Source organism: Anolis carolinensis, chromosome 2, assembly GCF_035594765.1.
Source record: "Anolis carolinensis isolate JA03-04 chromosome 2, rAnoCar3.1.pri, whole genome shotgun sequence".
Lineage (NCBI taxonomy): Eukaryota > Metazoa > Chordata > Lepidosauria > Squamata > Dactyloidae > Anolis > Anolis carolinensis.
Window position 1 is genome coordinate 194525222 of NC_085842.1, and position 23546 is coordinate 194548767.

The 23546-nt window shown below is 40.5% G+C and overlaps 1 protein-coding gene across 1 annotated transcript; it reads right to left on the reverse strand.

Annotated features, from left to right (window-relative positions):
• Positions 1 to 231: 231 nt before the first annotated feature.
• LOC134296448 (small integral membrane protein 44-like) lies at positions 232 to 16196 on the reverse strand. Its single transcript, XM_062971465.1, has 3 exons — positions 15972 to 16196; positions 4522 to 4831; positions 232 to 1676 (listed from the first exon to the last, which is right to left on the reverse strand). Exons 2-3 carry the CDS (start codon positions 4775 to 4777, stop codon positions 1507 to 1509), a joined length of 426 nt encoding a protein of 141 aa, XP_062827535.1. The 5' UTR covers positions 4778 to 4831; positions 15972 to 16196; the 3' UTR covers positions 232 to 1506.
• Positions 16197 to 23546: the final 7350 nt, after the last annotated feature.

Genomic DNA, 23546 nt, shown 5'->3' on the forward strand with positions numbered 1-23546 from the left:
TTTCAGAGGGAGGGGATGAGAGACTCACCTGCTTTCTATGGAGACAGAGAATAACAGCTGTGTGCCATTTCCCCATCTCTCACTGCTTCTTCTAACTCTGTTCTCTAATAACTTCCTATGGAATTCTCTTCCCCATCACATACTTTGTTTGTAAAGTAGTGTATAACTTCTTGCCTCTAGTCCCTCTGTTTCTTTCAAAACAGAAGACCTACAGACAAGATGTTTATTCCCCCCCCCCCCCCCCAAATGTAGGTCAGAGGAGTATCTGGGGCATAATAGTAGATCTATGACTTTTTCAATACTAAAGGATATGTTCTTGGTTGGGTACATGGGAATTGATTTTGGAAAGGAATCAGTAGGCATTCTGGCACCATGCACATAACATTATGTAACACGATTTTTGTTCCTGGGTTGTAAGTTTCATTACTTTATTGGTTCCATCATTGAAAAAAGTTTATTAAACTGCAAAAACATTGTTTTTGTGAGACATCCTGCAGCACAATTTGCTATAGTTTTTCAGTGAATATCTCACAGAGTCTCAACCAATTCAACATAGTTTGTGTCAAACACAAAAACGAAGTTTCTGGAGTATAACTACTACTTTCAAAGTAAGCACTGCATAATTAAATAGGAAATAACACTTTCAAACCAGGAACAGAAAAATGTCCAAATTTTGTTACACAGTGTAATTATATTTCCTTTGTGATCAGTTTTCAGACCTCCTTAGAAGAAAGTCTCCGTTAATGGCCAGAATTGAGATGTACTGGACCTGTTGCAAGGCTTAGATGATTGACAAGGATCAGTATACTGTCTGTCAAAAAGGAGTAGACGTAGGTGGGTGCTAAATAATGAAGGATAACTAATACCTGTCGGGGAGTATAATGGCACAAGGAAAATTGTTAAAGTGAACAGCAGGTTTTTATTGTACCAAAAATGTCTTTAAGATGGCAGAGCTACAGGAATCACACATGTCCTCTCAAAACCTTGGTTGTTCTGCCTGCCGGAATGAAGACTCCTCAGTGGAAGCTGTGTTTTGATGACTGAGTGGTTGATCTTTTTTTGTTTTGTAGGCTTTACCTCATCATTCTAGGTTTGATCTTACTCCTCATGGGTGAGTCAATGAAAGCCGTGTAGCTCCAAGACAGTAGGCTAATTCATGGGCCATAGTCGATGGGCAGAAGTCCAAGAACTCTCCCTCAGTTCTTTGTAGCATCAAGAAAGATTTGGGGCTGTTTAGACCAAAGCTCTGTCTGGCCATGGCCTAAAGCAAAGGCTCCTGGAAGTTGAATTAACACCACACAGGAAGCAGTTCCAGGACGGCAACAACTAGCCATTGGTAGGAGTATATGGGGCGGCTGCTGCAGAACAGTTGCTTACTCCTTGATATGCTTGGCTAGCTCCTTCTTCTTGGCTTTTGTGCTTGTTCCTTCCCACTCAGCTCAGGAAGCCAAGAACTCAGGCCTGCCCCTTCATTTTCTGCAAGGCTATTTCTTATTTTTCCAGTCCTTAGGTTGTCTGTGGTATCTCTTCTAGAGTTATATGTACCTCTGCAGCATGGTGTGTTGAGCAGGTGCACGCACGAGTCTTGGCTAGGAGGGAGGGCTGGAAGCCTGAAAAAGGTGAAGGCTCTGTCTCTTCTTTGTCAGGTTCCTCAGGCTGTGGTCCCAGCAGGCAGTCTAGAAGGAAACGTAGAAGAGAATAAATAATAATAATAACTTTATTTATAGGCCATCTTATCTCTCCAGGGGGACTCAGGGCAGCTTCCAGACAAAAATTCATTGCCTTGGGAAAACATGTAATGCCTTGTTTGCCTTCCACCAAAGCTCTTCTCCTAGCCTACTTTAGCCCAGTATTATCAATGGCATCTAGCAGCCATTCTTCCAAAAATTGAATCTGGGACTGTGTGTACATGTGAAATACAGCAGACACTGCATTGTCATGAGCATTAGAAGCACAGGACCTCTGTGAAAATGAAATAAAAACAAATTAAAAATGCTATTTCTTTTACCTGAAGGAACGAGTAAACAAGCCAGAAAATTCAAATGTGATGGGCTGACTTTCCTCTAAAATAGGGGATCTTGTGAGGCTCCCAACTCCTGTCAGAATAGGACAGAATAAGCAGTAGCTAGGAGTTAGCTGTCTAGAAACATCTGATGTTCAGGAAATCTTATTGAAGATGTACTTCCTTTTTTGTGAAAAGTAGCATCACTGGAAGAGGAATCTGAGAACATCTAGAAAAGTGCTGGTGCAGCCATCCTGAGTTTCAATCTTCTTATTTGTTGTAATATTAAATGTGGCTGCTGATCTTTAGCAAAGTAGACACCTTCAGCTGTTATGTGTCTTCCTCGTGCATTTTCATCATGACCGCCAGAGGGAAGCAAAGGCTTTTCTATATTTAAGTATAATGAGAACAGTTGGGCAAATGAACTGAGGCAGTATTAATCTAGTGGGATAGATGGGTCTCACATTGCATTTGCTTTAAAGTCTCACATCAGCTGATTACCTTGTTTTAGAGGTATATACAAATTCAGCTGAATTTATAGCATGCAATTTAATGAAAAGGGAGGACAAAATAATTCACTTGAATAGATGTTTAAATTCTCTGACAATGCAGGTAGGGTAAGGAAAATTTATTTCTTGATAGCTTGATTATATGGCCTTGTGCACAGCTGCAGAAAAGACCTTTGTCATGCCATTGTTGACTGCATTTTTAATCGTTTTCATTTTGTGATGCTATTTGCCATTAATCTTCAAAACGGTCCTTGGGTTCAGGCTGAGAGTCAAAAAGTTGCCTGTTGTGACTTCTGATAGTAAGCATGCTTAAGCGTTTCATTCAGTCCACAGTCTCACAGCCAACTGTTCTAAGCCATAACTTAATGGAGCAACAATGCCGTTATCTTTCTGATTCTGGCTTTTTTTCAAATATCATGATGGTACTTAAATTAAAAGTGTATCAAAATGTATTACAAAATGCACATTTATTATAAAACTATTCTGCATATTTTAAATACCCACAGATTAATGTGGAAATGGAATATGGTTGGATTCTTCAATCCCAACAGCTAAAAGAGAAGGGGCTGTAGGGAGAAGAGAATCAGTATACTTTAGTAGTTTGGGTGTTAGACTATGACTGAAAAACCAAGGTTTGAATGTCCACTGGGCCATAGAAATCCACAGGGTGACCCTGGATAAACCCATCTTAGAAAGCAGGCAGTGACTAATCCTTTCTGAGGAAATATTGCCAAGAAAGCCCATAGCAGGGTTGCCCTGAGTCAGAAATGATTTGAAGGTATACAATAAGAAGGAAAAACATTCATAACATTATGCTTATCTTAGAAACTTCAATTCTTCTTGTTCCTGTAAAACCTGAAGATCCCTTTATCTAGGATTATCTAGCCCAGTGGTTCTCAACCTGTGTGTCCCCAGATGTTTTTGGCCTGCAACTCCCAAGAAATACCAACCAGTTTACCAGTTTTAGGATTTCTGGGAGCTGAAGGCCAAAACATCTGGGGACCCACAGGTTGCGAACCACTGATCTATCCTAATATATTACTTTTTTCAGCACTAACATATTGGGATAGATCATTTTCTGCCAGTTTTGTTTATATCCGAAAGCACTGTGTTAATTTGTCTTATCTGAAGCTTATACCCAAGATTCACAGTCGGTTAACTGGTGTTTTAGAGTTCACAAAGCTCCAAGAAAACAAGTCCTGTTCACAAAACGACCTCACACACAGCCATCAAGGATAGCACAGTTGAGCATGAACAGTTAAGAAGCATGAACTATTTCAAGGCTGGTCCTTGTAGATCTACATAACTGTGATTCAACATAAGGACAGGACAAAAATCCCACATATGTTAACAATTTCCATTCCATTCAAAAGCAAGTTTGTAGCCCTTATACCAGAGTTTTCCAAAGTGCGTGTTGTGACAAATTAGTGTGTCTGCTGCAGTGGGTAGGTGTGTCAGGCAAATGTAATAAAACTTCTGAGCCAATGTGAAATACACAATAAATCATATATTTTTAAAACAAATGAAAGGTTTTCATGATAAGTTGTATTTCATTATTATATTTTATATATGTGCTTGTTTCTCTTGTAAGAGGTTGATTTAACCTGTTTGCTAGTAAAATTGAATCACTGTGCCTCAAAATGATGCATGTGTAACCAGTGTGTCACTAATATGAAATATCTGACAAGGTCTGCTTTATAGGAGAGTGAAATTCTTTTTCAAAGGTTGCGGGCAATGCTCTTTCAATAAGCATTGTCCATATCTTTTTAAACATATTTCAGTGTCATGCAACCTGAAGATAAGACTAAATACCTATTACTAGTGGATAAATCTTTGGTGCCATTTCCACTACCTTGCCCCTTGCCTTAAATAGACACCAAAAATACTGGGCAGTATAATGAAAAATTCACTATTTCACAGGTTAAGCTTTCCTTGGCACTGTACAGTATTTGTTTTTCAAGCCATTTTCAATAAAAGGCACAACTTCTTGCTGTCCGTTGCCTGACTTACCTGCCAGGTCATGTGCCAAGTCCTTGATCAAGTGGCCTACAATGGCATAGGCCACACTCACCACCACAGCAGCAGCCATGAGCATGTAAAGCACAGCCTTGGGTATAGGAAGAAGGTCAAAGACAGGCGGTTGATAGTCGCTGTAAAGAGGGCTCTCATTGGAGGGAGGAGGGGAGTGCTGAGACAGTAGTGCTAAAGTCTCTGTGCGGTTTGCAGCAGTCATATTCACTGGCCACGTTTGAGAAGCAAGCTCCATGCCCTGGAAATGTGGAACGTGGCTGCTTGATGAACAGGTATCTGCAGGGGAAGTCTGAAACAAGCAAGCAACATGAAACTCTTCTGTTGTAATGGTGTGCAGTGACCTACAGCCTGAAATCATTTGTGGAAACCAAAGTACTTTCTTAATATCTAAATCTGAGTATAAAAGCAGTTGTCTTCCCAGACAGTATTTGTAGCCATGGATCCACATGTCCTATAGCACCATTTCTTAAATTGTGGTTTCCATCCTCAAATGGGCCACCTTAGCTTAAAAATGAGGTCACAAAAATTTGACAACAGTAAACAGTTGCTGAATGCCACCCATGAATACAAGTCTGTTAGCAACAACGTACAGTGTTTATAGTTGGTTCACCTGTACCACACAAAAAGGAAAATCAGCCTGTTTAGCAAGTTTTGCAAATGCTGATTGTTTGATTTTTATATCTAAGTTACATATATACCTATATACTTGGGATCATGTTAAACATTTCTGGGCAGAAAGGTTACGTGTGGAAAATTTTATTTATTTATTTATTACAACACTTATATCCCGCCCTTCTCACCCGACAGGGAACTCAGGGCGGCTTACAACAAAACACACATATAAAAATTGTACAATACACTATAAATCAGATTAATTTTTTTTGCTTACATCAACATTCATAAACACATTCTAAAATACAAATAGGCATGTTCAAGTTAAAGAAAAGTTAAAGAAACTTTCCAAATTCCTGTTCTGACCAGTGCAATAGGGCTGGTTCACAATGAAAACAGCACTGAGTGAGGAAAATGGGTGCAGAAGTAGTTGAAGGCAGAAGGCAATCCTCTGGAAATTAGAAAATGTTAATGTCAAGAAATAGATCAGCTAAAGCATAGCTGGGACTCAAGATAAAACCTGCATCCATGCTATGCATTTTCTTAAATAGGTTCACGTGATCAAATACTTCTCCAAACAAACATTGTCTGCATGTGGAAAATGGGTTGTTGGACAAGGGGAGAGGGGTTGGATTTTATCCTACTACTCAATTATATAGATTACTTAGGGGAATAATGTAATTCTGTAGGAAATCATTCAGCTAGGGCAAGAGGAATGTATTAAAAAGGAATGCAGCTCTCCCAACTTCTTCATGGTCTGTTTTTCCCACCAAATCTAAAACAGAACTGAAATCATGGTAATTTTCACCACCACTTCATAAAAAGGAATATGCTACTCAGGTATATGTGAGACAGAACTTGACAAGAAGTGTTTTTGGCTGGACTTTCTTGCTGTATGCTTGAGAATGCATTTTACATTAGGCATCAGTATCCCAAAACTGGTGGGGGTCTCTGACAAACAAGATCTTGGCTAATAAGGGCAGAGTGAATAGCAACATTTTAACACCCTTGCTCAGAAGTAAGGTAAAGGTTTCCCCTGACATTAAGTCCAGTCATATCCAACTCTGGGGATTGGTGCTCATCTCCATTTCTAAGCCAAAGAGCCAGCATTGTCTGTAGACACCTCCAAGGTCATGTGGCTGGCATGATTGCATGGAGCGCTGTTACCTTCCCGCCAGAGTGGTACCTATTGATCTACTCACATTTGCATGTTTTTGAACTGCTAGATTGGCAAAAGCTAGGGCTAACAGCGGACACTCATTCCGCTCCCTGGATTTGAACCTGCGACCTTTTGGTCAGCAAGCTCAGCAGCTCAGCGCTTCATGCTATTAAAGATACTGCAATTCAGGCTATGTGTATAAGGTGCATATGTAGCAGAAATAAATCTAATGTTTAGATTTGGGTCACATTTCCAAGCTACCTCATTATCTCGCGATTTTGGCATGAATGCATAGGACTATAGTGTCTACATCCAGGAAAGTCATACTACCCCTCTATTCTGCCTTGGTCAGACCACACCTAGAATCACACTGCGTCCAATTCTGGGCACCGCAATCTAAGGGAAATGTTGACAAGCTGGAATGTGTCCAGAGGAGGGCAACTAAAATGATGTCCGGAGAAAAAACCCCATGAGGAGTAGCTTAAAGAGGGGGCATGTTTAGCCTGCAGAAGAGAAGGCTGAGAGGAGACAAGATGGCCATGTATAAATATGTGAAAAGTAATAGGGAGGAGGGAGCAAGCTTGTTTTCTGCTGCCCTGGGGACTAAGACACAGAACAACGGCTTCAAACTACAGGAAAGGAAATTCCACCTGAACATCAGGAAGAACTTCCTCACTGTGAGAGCTGTTCAGCAATGGAACTCTCTGCCCCGGAGTGTGGTGGAGATTCCTTCTTTGGAGGCTTTAAACAGACACTGAATGGCCATCCATCGAGTGTGCTTTGAATGTGATTTTCCTGCCTCTTGGCAGGGGTTTGGACTGGATGGCCTATGAGATCTCTTCCAATTCTATGTATATGCTGAAAAAAGCTGAAAAAAATGTCAAAATATGAAACATGTCTGGTTCCAAGTATTTCGGTTAAGGAATGCTTAAACTATAATAGCAATAGTCATCCTTACAACACTGGAGTTTAATGCTTAAACACTGTTCTATAGATTAAAGTACAGGTTGGCAGATGCACCTTTTCTTGCTGGAGTGGCATATCAAAACATCTCCCTTATCTAGCAAAGAAAATGAGGATCTCTAATGATGAAATCTGGTGCATACTTATGTAATCTATTTATATAGGTCTTGATGAGTTGTGCTCAGCACTCTAGAAAGCAGTTTTCATGATTCTCAAGTGCTTAGTAAATATAAAGTGATGCTCTGCCACATAGAACAGTGGCATGGGCTGTCACAAAAAGATTTCCAGCATTTTTTCCCCAGAAAAAAGCAACAAGAACCTTGTCCCAGGGAAGAAGGGTCTGCTGAGGTAGGCATGAAGAGAACCAAGTACAGTAGTCTCACTTATCCAACACTCGCTTATCCAATGTTCTGGATTATCCAATGCATTTTTGTAGTCAATGTTTTCAATATATCGTGATATTTTGGTACTAAATTCGTAAAGACAGTAGCATTACTTCGTATTGAACTACTTTTTTGTCAAATGTATTGTATAACATGATATTTTGGTGCTTAATTTGTAAAATTATAACCTAATTTGGTGTTTAATAGGCTTTTCCTCTATCCCTCCTTATTATCCAACATATTCACTTATCCAACGTTCTGCCGGCCCGTTTAGCTTGGATAAGTGAGACTTTACTGTATGTGCAAATAGCTATAGTTATGATCAACATCAGTGGGCCCTTCCACACAGTTATATAACCCAGAATATCAAGGTAGAAAATCCCACAATATCTGCTTTGAACGGGGTTATCCAAGTTCACATTGCCAATATATTCTAGTTCAAAGCAGAAAACATGGGATTTTATTCAACTGTGTGGCAGGGACCAATAAGAATTGAATTATTTGTGTTTCTATTCTTAAGGGCCTTTTAAAATGCAATGGCAATGGCAAAATGCAATTTGAGTGTAGCTGGCAACCAATGAAATTCAAAGAAGCCCTGTTTTTCAAAGTCCTTCTCCACATAGAATATTTGAGTCTTAGTACTGAACGATCCACTAGCCAGATGAACCAAACTGTAGTTACCCCACAAATGTAAGCAATGTGTCTCTCACAGAACATGTATGGCATAACATATATTAGTATCAAATATTGCCAGAATGAAGAGCAGAGTTACAAGATTACACTTCCTGAGCAAAGGAGACATTCTGAAGATGAGGTTACATCCAAACTGTAAGTTGACACCCCTTTAACTGACACCCCCTTTTTAAAAAAAAACTTTGTGTTTTCAAATACATTGCAACTTATACCTTCGGTTTGCTTCTGACATGATAAATAAAATAATGTTTTGCCTTGTCTGACAAAGAAGGCTGGTGCCTTCAAAAACACCAACTCCTAGCATTCTATACGTAGTACTGTCCCATGTCAGTTAAAGGGGTGTCAAAGCAGTTTGACACCACTATAACTGTCATGGCTCAATGCTAAGGAACCACAGGGGTTGTAGTTTTACAAGTCCTTTAGCTTTCTCTGTGAAATAGTGCTGCTGCCTCACCAAATTACAATGTCCATGATTCCATAGCCTTGAGCCATGGCAATTAAAATAGTTGCTCTTCAATATATTGGTTACTCCGTCTTTGAAGTTCCATGTGACTTCTTTGTGATTGACTGTACCAGGGAGAAAGGACCTGGGTAAAATCCCCACAATGACAGCCAGCATGGTGTTCTTGGTTTCAGAGTTGGAAGCCTCTGTTCTTCGCTTGGCCATGGAAACTCCATAGTCAAACTCTCAGACCAGGATACCATGGGCCCTTCCAGACAGGCCCTATATCCATGGATCTGATCCCAGTTTTTTTTTTTTTGCTTTAAACTCTTATATGAGCCTGCACTGCCAGATAATCTATATCTATATCCATATCTATCTCTATCTATTCTATTCTATATCTATCTATATATCTATCTATCTATATCTATATATCTATATCCATAATAAAAGTGAAAACTCGTATGTGTGTATGTGGCACAGGTGTCCACTCACACAGACAGCCTCTAACCTCCACAAACAGGCTATAGTTCCCTGTGCTGAGAAGCCACCAAGTCATTCTTTTCTACTGACATTGCAGTTACAGCGAGCTCCATGAACATGTAGCCCAAACCCTGCCAATATCCTTCCCAAACACTACGAGCCACCACTCAAGCAATGCTTTCGTTTGGGGTCCACTTCATCCTAGATTTTGCATTTTCCTCCACCACAGGCAGGCATCCCAGGGTTCTCCATTGGTGTGAAATTTGCATGACCCTTCCCTTTCAAATCTGTCTCCATAACAAACAGAGCACAACTGAGCAGCAACTACATTTCCTGGAGGATGTGTTGTCGAAGGCTTTCATGGCCGGGATGACAGGGTTGTTGTATGTCTTTTGGGCTGTGTGGCCATGTTCCAGAAGTATTCTCTCCTGACGTTTCACCCACATCTATGGCAGGCATCCTCAGAGGTTGTGAGGCATGGATAAACTAGGCAAGGAAGGTAAATATATATCTGTGGGGAGCCCAGGGTGTGACAAGAGTCCTTGGCTTCCATCCCTGGACTCTCCACAGATATATATTTACCTTCCTTGCCTAGTTTATCCATGCCTCACAACCTCTGAGGATGCCTGCCATAGATGTGGGCGAAACGTCAGGAGAGAATACTTCTGGAACATGGCCACACAGCCCAAAAGACATACAACAACCCTTTCCTGGAGGAGTTTAGGGATTGACTCCACATGGTGGAAGTTGTAGTTCAACCTGCATCAAGTCAGAGCACTGTGACTCCTACTAGGGAATGTAGAGGAGTTGTAGTTCACCTACACCCAGAACTCACTATGAACCCAAACAATGATGGGTCTGGACCAAACTTACCATGCATACCCGATATGCCCAGATTTGAAAACTGGTGGGTTTGAAGGGCAATTGGCCTGGACATTTGGGAGTAGTAGATACAGGGATTTATAGTTTACCTGCAATGAATGAGCACTTCAAACCCCACCGATGATGGACCAGGACCAAACTTGGCACACAAAGTCCCCATAACCAACAGAACATATTTGACAAGTTTGGGGGAAAGGGAGTTATAGTTCACCTGCATCCAGAGAAACTGGCCCACACCGACAATGGACCGGGACCAAACTTTGCACAGAGAAGCCTCACGACCAACTGAAATACTGCAGGGATTTGTGGGAATGGGTCTTGATTCTGGGAGTTGTAGTTCACCCGCATCCAAAGAGCACTGAACCCAGCCAACAACGGATCTGGATCACACTTGGTACACAGACTCAAAATGGCCAACTTTGAATGCTGGCAGGGTTTGGGGAGGATTGACCCACGATTCTGGAAATTGTAGTTCACCTACTCCAAACAGAATACATAACATTTGAAGACAAATCATGCCTTTTTCAAATAACCCGGGCATCGCCAGGTCGCCAAGCTAGTCTGGAATAAAACAGAAAACCTGGGATCAGATCCTGGGATACAGGGCCTGTCTGGAAGGGCCCTATGCTTGCTGTCATTGTGGGGATTTTACTCAGATCCTTTCCATCTGGTGCAGTCAGTCACTATGGGTCCTTCTACACTGCCATATAATCCAGAATATCAAGTCAGATAATCTACGTTATCTGCTTTGACCTGGATTAACTAAGTCTACACTGCCATATCATTCAGTTCAAAGCAGATAACCTGGAGTTTATACAGCTGTGTAGGAGGGGCCTAAGACTTCAATAGCCAATATACTGAAGCATAACCATGAATGACTCAGTGGCTACTTGCTTAAATTAATTTTGTCACATAAATAATAATAATACATAGCCTGGAAAACTCTCAGCAACCTAGACTAATGTTCTGTTTAGAATAAAGTGACCAATAGTTTTGCTTGCTGTTCCAGTAGGATATAACACCATGTAACAAAATTTGAAAAATATTCTGTTCCTGGTTTGAAAGTGTTATTTCCTATTTAATTGTCCAGTACTTACATTGAAAGCAGTTGTTATACTCCAGAAACCTTGTTTTTATGGCTGCCACAAACTATGTCGAATTGGTTGAGACCCAATGAGATATTTATTGAAAAACTATAGCAAATTGTGCTGCAGGATGTCCCACAAAACAAGGTTTCTGCAGTTTAATAAACCTTTCCCAAGTTTTTATGATAGAACCAATTAGGAAATATGTCTGTAACCCAGGAACAAAAATGTGTCACCCTGTGTAAGGCAAAGTTTGGACTACAGCTCTCAGACTGCCAGCCAACATGGGTGAATGGGGGATTCTTCAAGTTCTAATTCAAAAAGCAGCTTTTCCTAAAAGGAACTTTTGCCAATTTGTTGTTGTCAACTGCTATCGAGTTGACTTTGGCATGACAACCCTTTGAAACTTTCAGGTCCCACCATCAAGTGCCCTGCTCAGTCCTAGAAAAGAGGTAATAATTTGGGATTTTTTAAAACACCTTTCTTTGATTAGAAATTCCATTTCCCAGTCCTCAATGTGTGAGGGCCCTTCCACACAGCCATACAACCCAGAATATCAAGGCAGAAAATCCCACAATATCTGCTTTGAACTGGGTTATGAGTCCACACTGCCATATATTCCCGTTCAAAGCAGATCATGTGGGATTTTATTCAGCTGTGTGGAAGGGGCCCGAATGCTGTTATGTTCTATGACTGAGCCCAATCACTGATGAAATGTCAGGACTGACCCTTAGTGATCCTCGCCCCAAATTAGGCCTGCTGCTAGGGCATGGTTATTACTCTAGGTTTTGATGGCCATCTATTTCAAAACGTGCATTCACTTCTTAACATTTTACCTCCAACTTGACATATAATGACTCGTAAATCATGGGACAGCACCATTTTTCAAAAAAAGAATTCTTAGGGGAACCTCTAAAGGCTCTTCCAGACAGGCCCTATATCTCAGGATCTGATCCCAGGTTTTCTGCTTTAAACTGGATTATATGAGTCTGTACTGCCAGATAATCTGGGATAAACAGAAAACCTGGGATCAGATCCTGGGATATAGGGCTTGTCTGGGAGGGCCCTGACTTGATACTTCCAAACAGCTGAATAAACCCCCACATTATCTGCTTTGAACTAGAATAAATGCCAATATGGAGTCAGATAACCCAGTTCAAAGCAGATATTGTGGGATTTCCTGCCTTGATAATCTGGGTTATATGGCTTTGTGGAAGAGCCCCGAGAGAATGAGTGAATGAATAAATGAAATGTAGGTTTTGTTAGGCTTGCAGAGAAATTAGTTTTTCTCTCTCTTCATATACATTTCAAATCAAGAGACTATAGTGCTATTTCTCTTACACACAAAAATGTGTAACAGGTTCCTTCACTTTTTTATCTTATCAATTCCCTTTTCTCGTTTCCCCACTTCCCTACAAAAGTAATAGGTATGATCCCACTCAGAACAGAATATAGACAGTAGAAATTAGAAACTATAAGATACATTGCACGATAACTGACTCCCCAGTTAATTCTAGGGAAGGCTGCTGAGCAAAGAGCAAAGGCTTTGTGGAATCCTGTTACATGCCTCTAAGCCGTTCAAGTACAGGAACATATTAAGATTTACAAAGCTTAAAATAACTGCCCTTTTGTTTGTTTTCCCCACTGCTCACCTCTGCAGTAATGACTCAGAACACGCACATGCAGTAAATTCAACTTCGTATGTCTATTAATCAAGGACAGGGGAGATAAATTGTCAATAATAGTTACAAATAAGTTACGCATTGGGTGGGGGGAGAAGTAAAAACTCCCCAGAGGAGATAGCTTTATCATCGCCAGTCCCTGTTACATCACACTCTTCCCTTCGCAACAATCCTGGTTATCTTGATGTACAGATTGAGTATCCAGAATCCGATATACTCCAAAATCCAAAATTGTCGGGGGGGGGGGGGGGGTGGAGTGGCTGAGACAGTGGCTTCTTCTATGTAGTTGTATAAAATCCACATTGAAATGGATTTTATGGCAGTGTGGACTCAGATAATCCAGTTCAAAGCAGATATTGTTGATTGTTTGCCTTGATATTCTGGGTTATATGGCTGTGTGGAAGGGCCCTGAGGTTTCCTTTGCTTATTGATGTTTCAACATCCACAAACTTTGCTTCATACACAAAAATTACACTATGTAACAAAATTTGAAAAAAAATCTGTTCCTGGTTTGAAAGTGTTATTTCCTGTTTAATTGTGCAATACTTACTTTGAAAGTAGTTGTTACATGCCAGAAACTTTGTTTTTGTGGCTGCCGCAAACTATGTTGAATTGGTTGAGACTCAATGAGATATTTATTGAAAAACTATAGCAATATGTGCTGCTTTAAAAAAAATATTGAATACAAGATAATGTATTTATTCTAGGTTCTCCCACTGGGAATCAATCAATTCCAATTAAAACTTGGAAAAGAACTATTGGAGAGTGGATCTTGAGTGAAAAGAAGCATAGACTCTCAAATAAAGTATACTATATGTACCAGGAGGAACTAGGGTGGGGGCTACCAAATCTGGAATTATATTATGAAGTATTTCATTTAAAACCATTGATAGAAAGCAGACTAGGGAGAGAAGAAAAATGGTGTAGAATAGAAGATGTAGTAAACAATGGAGAGGGAAAATTTGGGATATTTACAAGAAACCTAGACGCTTCCATCAAAAAATAATAGGTCCTAGAAAATTAGCACTAATAATATGGAGAAAAGAGAAACCACTCTGGATGCCTGAAATATTAAAGTGGACACCCTTTGAAAGCTTATATGAAAAGGAGTTCAACCCTACATGGTGGAAAGACATGACAGATAAAGGCTATTATTGCATTAAGGATTCCTATGACATAAATGGGCAACTGATTCCCATGGGAGGGATATTAGAAAAAATGGGAAACAAAAACTGGATAAAGGTATCAGGCCTATATAACAAACATAAACAAGGGAAATGTCTAGGCAAAAACACACACACACACACAAAAGTTGGGAAGTATATTTACAAAAGGACAGAAAATAGAGAAAGGATTAGTAGCAACATGTGCTGCAGGATGTCCCGCAAAAACACACTTTTTGCAGTTTGATAAACCTTTCCTACATTGCTATGATAGAACTAATTAGGAAATGACATTTATAGCCCTGGGACAAAAATCGTGTTACACAGTATTATCGAAACGATTGTGTAGAAAATTTCCTCCAGGTTATGGCTATCAGATGTATACGACACATGAGTGAGGCCCATTCCACACAACTAAATAAAATTCTACATAATTTGCTTTGAACTGAAATATATGGCAGTGTGGAGTCAGATAACCCAGTTCAAAGCAGATATTGCTCTTTTACTTCTAATTTATTATGGGCCCTTGCATTTTTGTCCACCAGCCCTGTTCTGAAATGCTATTGCACAATTCCCTTCCCCCTGAATTTCAGTACCCATTACTGCTCAAGCTATTGGCTGTTGAAGATGATGTTTTTATGTTATAGCCTTGTTCTAATGTTGTCGATTCTATTGAGATTTAATTTATGTTTGGTTTTAATTTTTGTTGGATCGGGCTTGTCCCCATGTGAGCCACTCCGAGTTCCTTCGGGGAGATGGAGGCGGCACATAAAAATAAAATAGTAATACAGTAGAGTCTCACTTATCCAACATAAACGGGCCGGCAGAACGTTGGATAAGCGAATATGTTGGATAATAAGGAGAGATTAAGGAAATGCCTATTAAACATCAAATTAGGTTATGATTTTACAAATTAAGCACCAAAACATCATGTTATACAACAAATTTGATAGAAAAAGTAGTTCAATACACAGTAACGCTATGTAGTAATTACTGTATTTACGAATTTAGCACCAAAATATCATGATGTATTGAAAACATTGACTACAAAAATGCGTTGGATAATCCAGAACATTGGATAAGCGAGTGTTGGATAAGTGAGACTCTACTGTAATAATAATCACAAACCTGCAAAAGTATTGGAAAATGAGCACGCAAAAATACTGTGGGACTTCCGAATCCAGACTGACAAAGTTCTGGAACACAACACACCAGACCTCACAGTTGTGGAAAAGAAAAAGGTTTGGATCATTGATGTCGCCATCCCAGGTGACAGTCGCATTGATGAAAAACAACAGGAAAAACTCAGCCGCTATCAGGACCTCAAGACTGAACTTCAAAAACTCTGGCAGAAACCAGTGCAGATGGTCCTGGTGGTGATGGGCACACTGGGTGCCGTGCCAAAAGATCTCAGCCGGCATTTGGAAACAATAGGCATTGACAAAATTATGATCTGCCAACTGCAAAAGGCCACCTTACTGGGATCTGAATGCCTCATCCGAAAATACATCACACAGTTCTAAACACTTGGGAAGTGTTCGATTTGTGATTTTGTGAAACGAAATCCAACATATCTATCTTGTTTGCTGTGTCATACAATAAAATAATAATAATAATTTGTTTGAGGGGGACTCAAGGCAGCTATTATGATGATGATTATTATTTTCTGCCTTGATATTCTGGGTTATAGGGGTGTATAAAAGGGCGCTAAGTTTCATGTTTAGACATGGGTCTTATCTCCAAGATAGCTCATGTTTTGGTCCCTAGCATTGAGCCCTGGCAAGTGGTAGCAAACTGTATTCCTCCTACAAACTGTATTCCTTCTACTCAAGGCTCCCCCCAGGAGACCCACCCATTCTAGATCTCCCTTTCTCTTCCTTACCTGGGTGGCGTGGGCTGTCCTGCCTTTGTCCCCGCAGGAGCATTTGCCTCCTTTTGGCAAGGGCGACCACCCTGCAGCCCAGCGGAGACTCAGGGCCCCGCCAAGGGAAAAGCAGCTTCCCCGGCTTCTCCTTCCAAGCCACAGCAGACCACGTGCGAGGGAAACCTGGAGAGGCCCCGCCCACCCCGTGACGTCAATGAAGGGTTCCCTGTCTGATTGGAAGAGGAGGCTGCTGTTCTCATGGAATCAGGCATTGCAGGTTTCCCCCTTAAAACTTCTCCACTGTAAAACTGAGTGCAGTTTGACACCCCTTTAACTTTTTTTTCCGTGTCAGGAGTGGCTTGAGAAAATGCAAGTCACTTCTGGCGTGAGAGAATTGGCCGTCTGCAAGGACGTTACCAAGGAGACGCCCAGATGCTTTGATATTCTGTACTGCACTTTTGTTACCTTGTGAGCATCCTCAAGTCCCAGGGTTGTTGTATGTCTTTCGGGCTGTGTGGCCATGTTCCAGAAGCATTCTCTCCTGACGTTTCGCCCACATCTATGGCAGGCATCCTCAGAGGTTGTGAGGATGCCTGCCATAGATGTGGGCGAAACGTCAGGAGAGAATGCTTCTGGAACATGGCCACACAGCCCGAAAGACATACAACAACCCTGTGATCCTGGCCATGAAAGCCTTCGACAACACATCCTCAAGTCCCTTTAGGAAGATGGTTAGGAGCCTCCGGTGGCCTAGGGGATAAAAGCCTCGTGACTTGAAGGTTGGGTTGCTGACCTGAAAGCTGCCAGGTTCGAATCCCACCCGGGGAGAGCGCGGATGAGCTCCCTCTATCAGCTCCAGCTCCATGCGGGGACATGAGAGAAGCCTCCCACAAGGATGGTAAAACATCAAAAACATCCGGGCGTCCTCTGAGCAACGTCCTTGCAGACGGCCAATTCTCTCACTCCAGAAGCAACTCCAGTTGCTCCTGACACGAAAAAAAAGGGAGATGGTTGCTGCTGCTCAGTCACCCAGTTGATTCCGACTCTTCCTGACCTCATGGCCCAGTCCACACCAGAGCTCCCTGTCGGCCGTCGCTGCGCCCAGTTCCTTCAAGGTCAAGCCAGTCACTTCAAGGATACCATCCATCTATCTCGCCCTTGGTCGGCCTCCCTTCCTTTTTCCTTCCATTTTCCCCAGCATCGTGATCTTTTCCAAGCTTTCCTGTCTTCTCATGATGTGGCCAAAATACTTCACCTTTGCCTCTAATATCCTTCCCTCCAGTGAGCAGGCGGGCATTATTTCCTGGAGGATGGACTGGTTGGATCTTTTTGCGGTCTAAGGTACTCTCAGGATTTTCCTCCAGCACCAGAGTTCAAAAGTGTCTATCTTTCTTTGCTTAGCCTTCCTTATTGTCCAGCTCTCACATCCATAGGTTACTATGGGGAATACCATTGCTTTCACTATGTGGACCTTCGTGGCCAGTGTGATGTCTCTGCTCTTCACTATTTTATCAAGGTTGGCCATTGCTCTCCTCCTAAGAAGTAAACGTCTTCTGATTTCCTGGCTGCAGTCTGCATCTGCAGTGATCTAGCAATATAAATTCTGTCACTGCCTCCATGTTTTCTCCTTCTATTTGCCAGTTATCAATAGGTGTAGTTGCTGTGATCTTGGTTTTCTTGATGTTTAACTGCAACTCAGCTTTTGCACTTTCTTCTTTCACCTTGGTGATAAGGCTCCTCAGCTCTTCCTCACTTTCGGCCATCAGAGCGGTATCATCTGCATACCTAAGGTTGTCAATGTTTCTTCCAGCAATTTTAACTCCGGCCTTGGAATCGTCAAGCCCCACACGTCACATGATGTGTTCTGCATACAAGTTGAATAGGGAGGGTGAAAGTATGCAGCCCTGCCGCACTCCTTTCCCAATCTTGAACCAGTCTGTTGTACCATGATCTGTTCTTACTGTGGCTACTTGGTCTTTATACAGATTTCTCAGAAGACAGACAAGGTGACTTGGTATCCCCATACCACCAAGAACATGCCACAGTTTATTATGATCCACACAGTCGAAGGCTTTAGAATAGTCAATAAAGCAGAAGTAGATGTTTTTCTGAAATTCCCTGGCTTCCTCCATTATACCAGGAAGATGGTAGTGGGATATAAATAAAGGTTGCAGGTTCGAATCCAGGGAGCAGAGTGAGCACCTGCTGCTAGCCCCAGCTTCTGCCAACCTAGCATGTCGAAAACATGCAAATGGTGTTTGCCAAACTTGGGAAACAAGACTTAATCCCTGCTAAAACACAATGGATAGAGAAATTTATGGAAATAAAAGACATGAACAAACTGACATATATGCTGAAATGGAGTAATGGAAAGGGAATTAAAATTACAGATTGGACAATGTTGGAGAGTCATATAAAGGTGGATGAAAAATAAAATGAATGACAGAATGAAGGTTGGACTTTAGCGAAACAGTTTAAAATGTTTTCTATGATTTTCTTTTTAATGATACATAAAGATTAGATAACTATGGAGAAAAGAAAGATGAACGGAAGTCAACAATATTATTTTTTCTTCTATTTTTATTTATTTATTTATTTAGAGACTTTTTTGTAAGGTAGGTAGGCAGGCAAGGGGGGATTGGTTATTCTTTCTTGATTTTTTTCACTTTTCTTTATCTAAAATTTGTTCTCACTCTTTCGCTGTATATTATTGAAAAATCACAATAAAATTATATATTTCAGAAAGCATGCAAATGCGAGTAGATCAATAGGTACCGCTCCAGCAGGAAGGTAACGGCACTCCATGCAGTCATGCCAGCCACATGACCTTGAAGGTGTCTATGGACAACGTCGGCTCTTGGGCTTAGAAATGGAGATGAGCACCAACCCCCAGAGTCGGACACGACTGGACTTACTGTCAGGGGCAAACCTTTACCTTTACCTATTATTATTATTATTATTATTATCATTATTATTATTTCTGTAGGTTTGTTCTTAAGTTGAATTTCATAGAATCATAGGGCCGTTCCACACAGCTTTTAAACAATTACAACACTACCATTACTTTCTGTAAACCTGTGTAGGTAGCCTTTTAATTTCTGAGCAACAATTATAACACCACAGCTTCATCACCTGGCCTCTTTAAGTTCACTATATCAAATAGCTGAGTCAGCCTTACAGTTTTGTGCTTTGCCATGGAATCAAATCATTTATTTCAGTCATAGACCAGCACAATGGAATCAAACTGAGCAGAGGTTAGTTGGAAGGTATGAGGGTGTTTGCTAGCAAGAAACTATTATTAAGAAACTACTTTTTAGCCACTACTGTTCATTCCCTTTAGGTCTACTTTATTATAATCTGAATTTGTGAATACACTAGAGTCTCGCTTATCCAACCTTCACTTATCCAACATTCTGTATTATCCAACGCAGTCTGCCCTTTAAGATGGGTTTAAAGCCAACCTTAAAAACTGTGGCATAGACACTGAGAACTGGGAAGCCCTGGCCCTTGAGCGCTCTAATTGGAGGTCAGCTGTGACCAGCAGTGCTGCGGAGTTCGAAGAGGCATGAATGGAGGGCTTAAGGGAGAAATGTGCCAAGAGGAAGGCCCGTCAAGCCGACCCTGACCGAGACCGCCTTCCACCTGGAAACTGATGTCCTCACTGCGGGAGAACATGCAGATCAAGAATAGGTCTCTTCAGCCACCTAAGAACCCACCCCAAGACACCAAAGATGGAAGACAATCCTCCTCGAACTACGAGGGATCGCCTAAGTAAGTACAGTAGAGTCTCACTCATTCAACATAAACGGGCCGGCAGAATGTTGGATAAGCGAATATGTTGGATAATAAGGAGGGATTAGGGAAAAGCCTATTAATCAAATTAGCTCATGATTTTACAAATTAAGCATCAAAACATCATGTTATACAACAAATTTGACAGAAAAAGTAGTTCAATACGCAGTAATGCTATGTAGTAATTGTTGTTATTTATGAACTTAGCACCAAAATATCATGATATATTGAAAACATTGACTACAAAAATGCATTGGATAATCCAGAATGTTGGATAAGCGAGACTCTACTGTAATCCTTTTAGTAGTCAATGTTTTTGTAGTCAGTGTTTTGAATTCATTGTGATGTTTTTGGTGCTAAATTCGTAAATACAGTAATTACTACATAACATTAATGTGTACTGAACCGCTTTTTTCTGTCGATTTGTTGTAAAACATGATGTTTTGGTGATTTGTAAAATCATAATGTCATTTGAAGTTTAATAGGCTTTTCCTTAATACCTCTTTATTATCCAACATTTTATGTTGGATACATGAGACTCTGCTGTATTAGAAACTTTTCACCTGTAGAAGACTTGGTCAAGGGTGAAACCGGTTGTGGAAGTTCTCTACAAGGAAACATAGAGGAAGATTTGTTTATAGAGACTTTTGTCAAATTTCCCTTTATAAGAAAGAAAGAGAAAGAAATCACCATTGTGAACTTTAAAGAGAAAGTCTGTTTAAAGTAACCCTTGTTGACAATTCCCTTCTACAAGAAAGAAACCGTAATCAGTATTGTGAATATAACAAACGTATGTTTCAGTCTTTAACATTCTTTGCCAAAGAATCCTGGTCTTCGGCAAATTACAATGTCCAGGATTCCACACCATTGAGCCATGGAAGTTAAAGTGGTGTCATTTTTGTCCAGTTAGCCTCCTATGCAAGAGTGGGGTATAATTTACTGACCCCCACTCATCCCTCATGTCTTGGCCATTTGAGTATGGTTTTAGGCTAGTTTAATGTAACAGTTTGAAGCCTTGGACTCAACTCTGAACTAAACTCTAACAGAGGCTATTTTGTTCAGTTGGACTCCTACAGTGATTTCTGTATGGTACCTTACAGTAAAAACAGGACAGTCAGTGAGGTTTATTTTTCAACCTTGATTGAACGAGAAAAACATTATTTTAATTAATTTGTCAAAATTAGTTTTCTAACTAGTTTGTAAGTAGTTTCATGGCCGAACTCACTGGGTTGCTGTGAGTTTTCTGGGCTGTATGGCCATGTTCCAGAAGCATTTTCTACTAGAGGAGAAAATGCTTCTGAAACATGGCCATACAGCCCGGAAAACTGACAGCCACCCATTCTATAAGTAGTACAATAAAACTGAGCTACTCACACATTTCTGGGCTTAACAAAACGAGTTTGAATCACACACTCTACACTATTTATCATCTTTTAAGAGTATTCAGGCACAGCACTCATTTCCCACCGAGTTTTACTTTCACAACCTGTTACGTTTCTTTTTAGATTGGTTTCACAATATTGTTCTTGGCTCATAATAAAGCAGTTTCCTCTTTAAATGGTTTTAGTCTAATAATCTCATTAGCCGAGGCAGCAGGGAGCTGCGTCCAGTTTTTTAAGGTGTGGGATTCTATTCTGGGGCTTGTCTGGACATGGATTATAACAGTAAAAATACACTTGCTAGCAGATTATTGATCCAAATTCAGAACAAATCACTATCTTATTAATTGTGGAATAACAGCAGATATTTATCTACAAACGGTACCTTCTTCTTGAGAAGGCTTCATATGTGCCTTCTGTGGATGTTCTCTTTTTTAAAAAAATCAATACACTAAAGGTTCCAAATATTGGAAGCTAAGCAAAGGCAGCCCTGGTTAGTACATGGATAGGAGACAACTAAGGAATACCAGGTGCTGCATACTGTATTTAAGAGGGAAAGACCTGTCCAAACCACCTTTGATAATTCCTTATCTAAGAAAATCCTATAAAATTCATAAGGTTGCCATTACCAAAGTCAGTTTTTGCAAAACAACAGGGATTAATGAAAATAAGAACTGAATAATAATAATAATAATTTAAAAAATAGATGGCCTACCTCTCTGCAGCAAGTTAAACCGCTGAGCTGCTGAACTTGCTGACCAAAAGATTGGTGGTTCAAATCTGGGGAGTGGAGTGAGCTCCCACTGTTAGCCCCTGCTTCTGCTAACCTAGCAGTTCGAAAACATGCAAATGTGAGTAGATCAATAGGAACCGCTCCAGCAGGAAGGTAACAGTGCTCCATGCTGACATGCCAGCCACGTGACCTTGTTTTGGTGCTTAATTTGTAAAATCATAATCTAATTTGATGTTTAATAGGCTTTTCCTTAATTTCTCCTTATTATCCAACATATTCACTTATCCAACATTCTGCCGGCCCGTTTATGTTGGATAAGTGAGACTCTACTGTAAATACATGTTTAACTAATTAGCATTTCTGCACTTGGTATAGAGCAGTGGTTCCCAAACTTATTTGGCCTACTGCCCCCTTTCCAGAAAAAATATTACTCAGCTCCCCCTGGAAATTATTTTTTTTAAAAATTTAATAGCAATTAAACAGAAAGATACATGTATTAATGTTTCTACCTTTTTCGTAATATATAGTAAAGAAAGGTGTAAATTAGCAACATTGAAATTTGAAATTATGAAACTATTTTTTGAACTCAGAATAGAAAGGTAATACAGTTATTCATCGCCCTAAATGCACCTGTGGCCATCACCACCCCCCTGGATCGCTGCAGCGCCCACTGGGGGCGGTAGCCCCCACTTTGGGAATCACTGGTATAGAGGTACAGTAGAGTCTCACTTATCCAACATTCGCTTATCCAACGTTCTGGATTATCCAACGCATTTTTGTAGTAAATGTTTTCAATATATTGTGATATTTTGGTGCTAAATTCGTAAATACAGTAATTACTACATAGCATTACTGCGTATTGAACTACTTTTTCTGTCAAATTTGTTGTATAACATGATGCTTTGGTGCTTAATTTGTAAAATCATAACCTAATTTGATGTTTAATAGGCTTTTCCTTAATCCCTCCTTATTATCCAACATATTCGCTTATCCAACGTTCTGCCGGCCTGTTTATGTTGGATAAGTGAGACTCTACTGTAACTCAATGTACAGCGCATTGCAGAAGTACAACCTTGATGTTAACAGTGCATGCATTATCTGTAGGTTTTCAAATTCTAGATTATACTGTTTAGATCTGTAAGACTGCATAAACAAACAATCTACTTTTCTTGTGACCTATCTCTCATCCATTCCTACATACACACACACACACACAAAACCTTTTAAATCTTAATCTTTCTAAGCTATTTTCCCAATGGAGGGGTTAGCATTGTGATTGTCATTTCCACAGGACTTTGTTTTGGACATCCTCAGGTTGGCAGCACACACGTCATCGTTGATGGTGTCCATTCGTCCTTTCTTTGACCATCGTTCTGCAATCTCCAAATGTAGTACTGTTTGTGCTACCGATGTTGGTTCTCTTCTCATGACATGGCCATACCACCGTAGTCTTGCTTCCTGCATTTTTTTGCTGATCACATTTATTCCTTGTCTTTGACGGATGTCATCATTTGGCACATGGTCAAGAAGTGTCAAGCCAAGTGTCCATCTCAACATTTTTATTACATTGTGTTAAGGGCTTGTTCACGATTCTTTGTTGCTGGGCAGCACTCTGTCCTGTAGAAAAACTGCACTGTAGATCTTAGCTTTAAGTTGCCAGTAGTTTGCTACCATATCAACCAGCTGCAT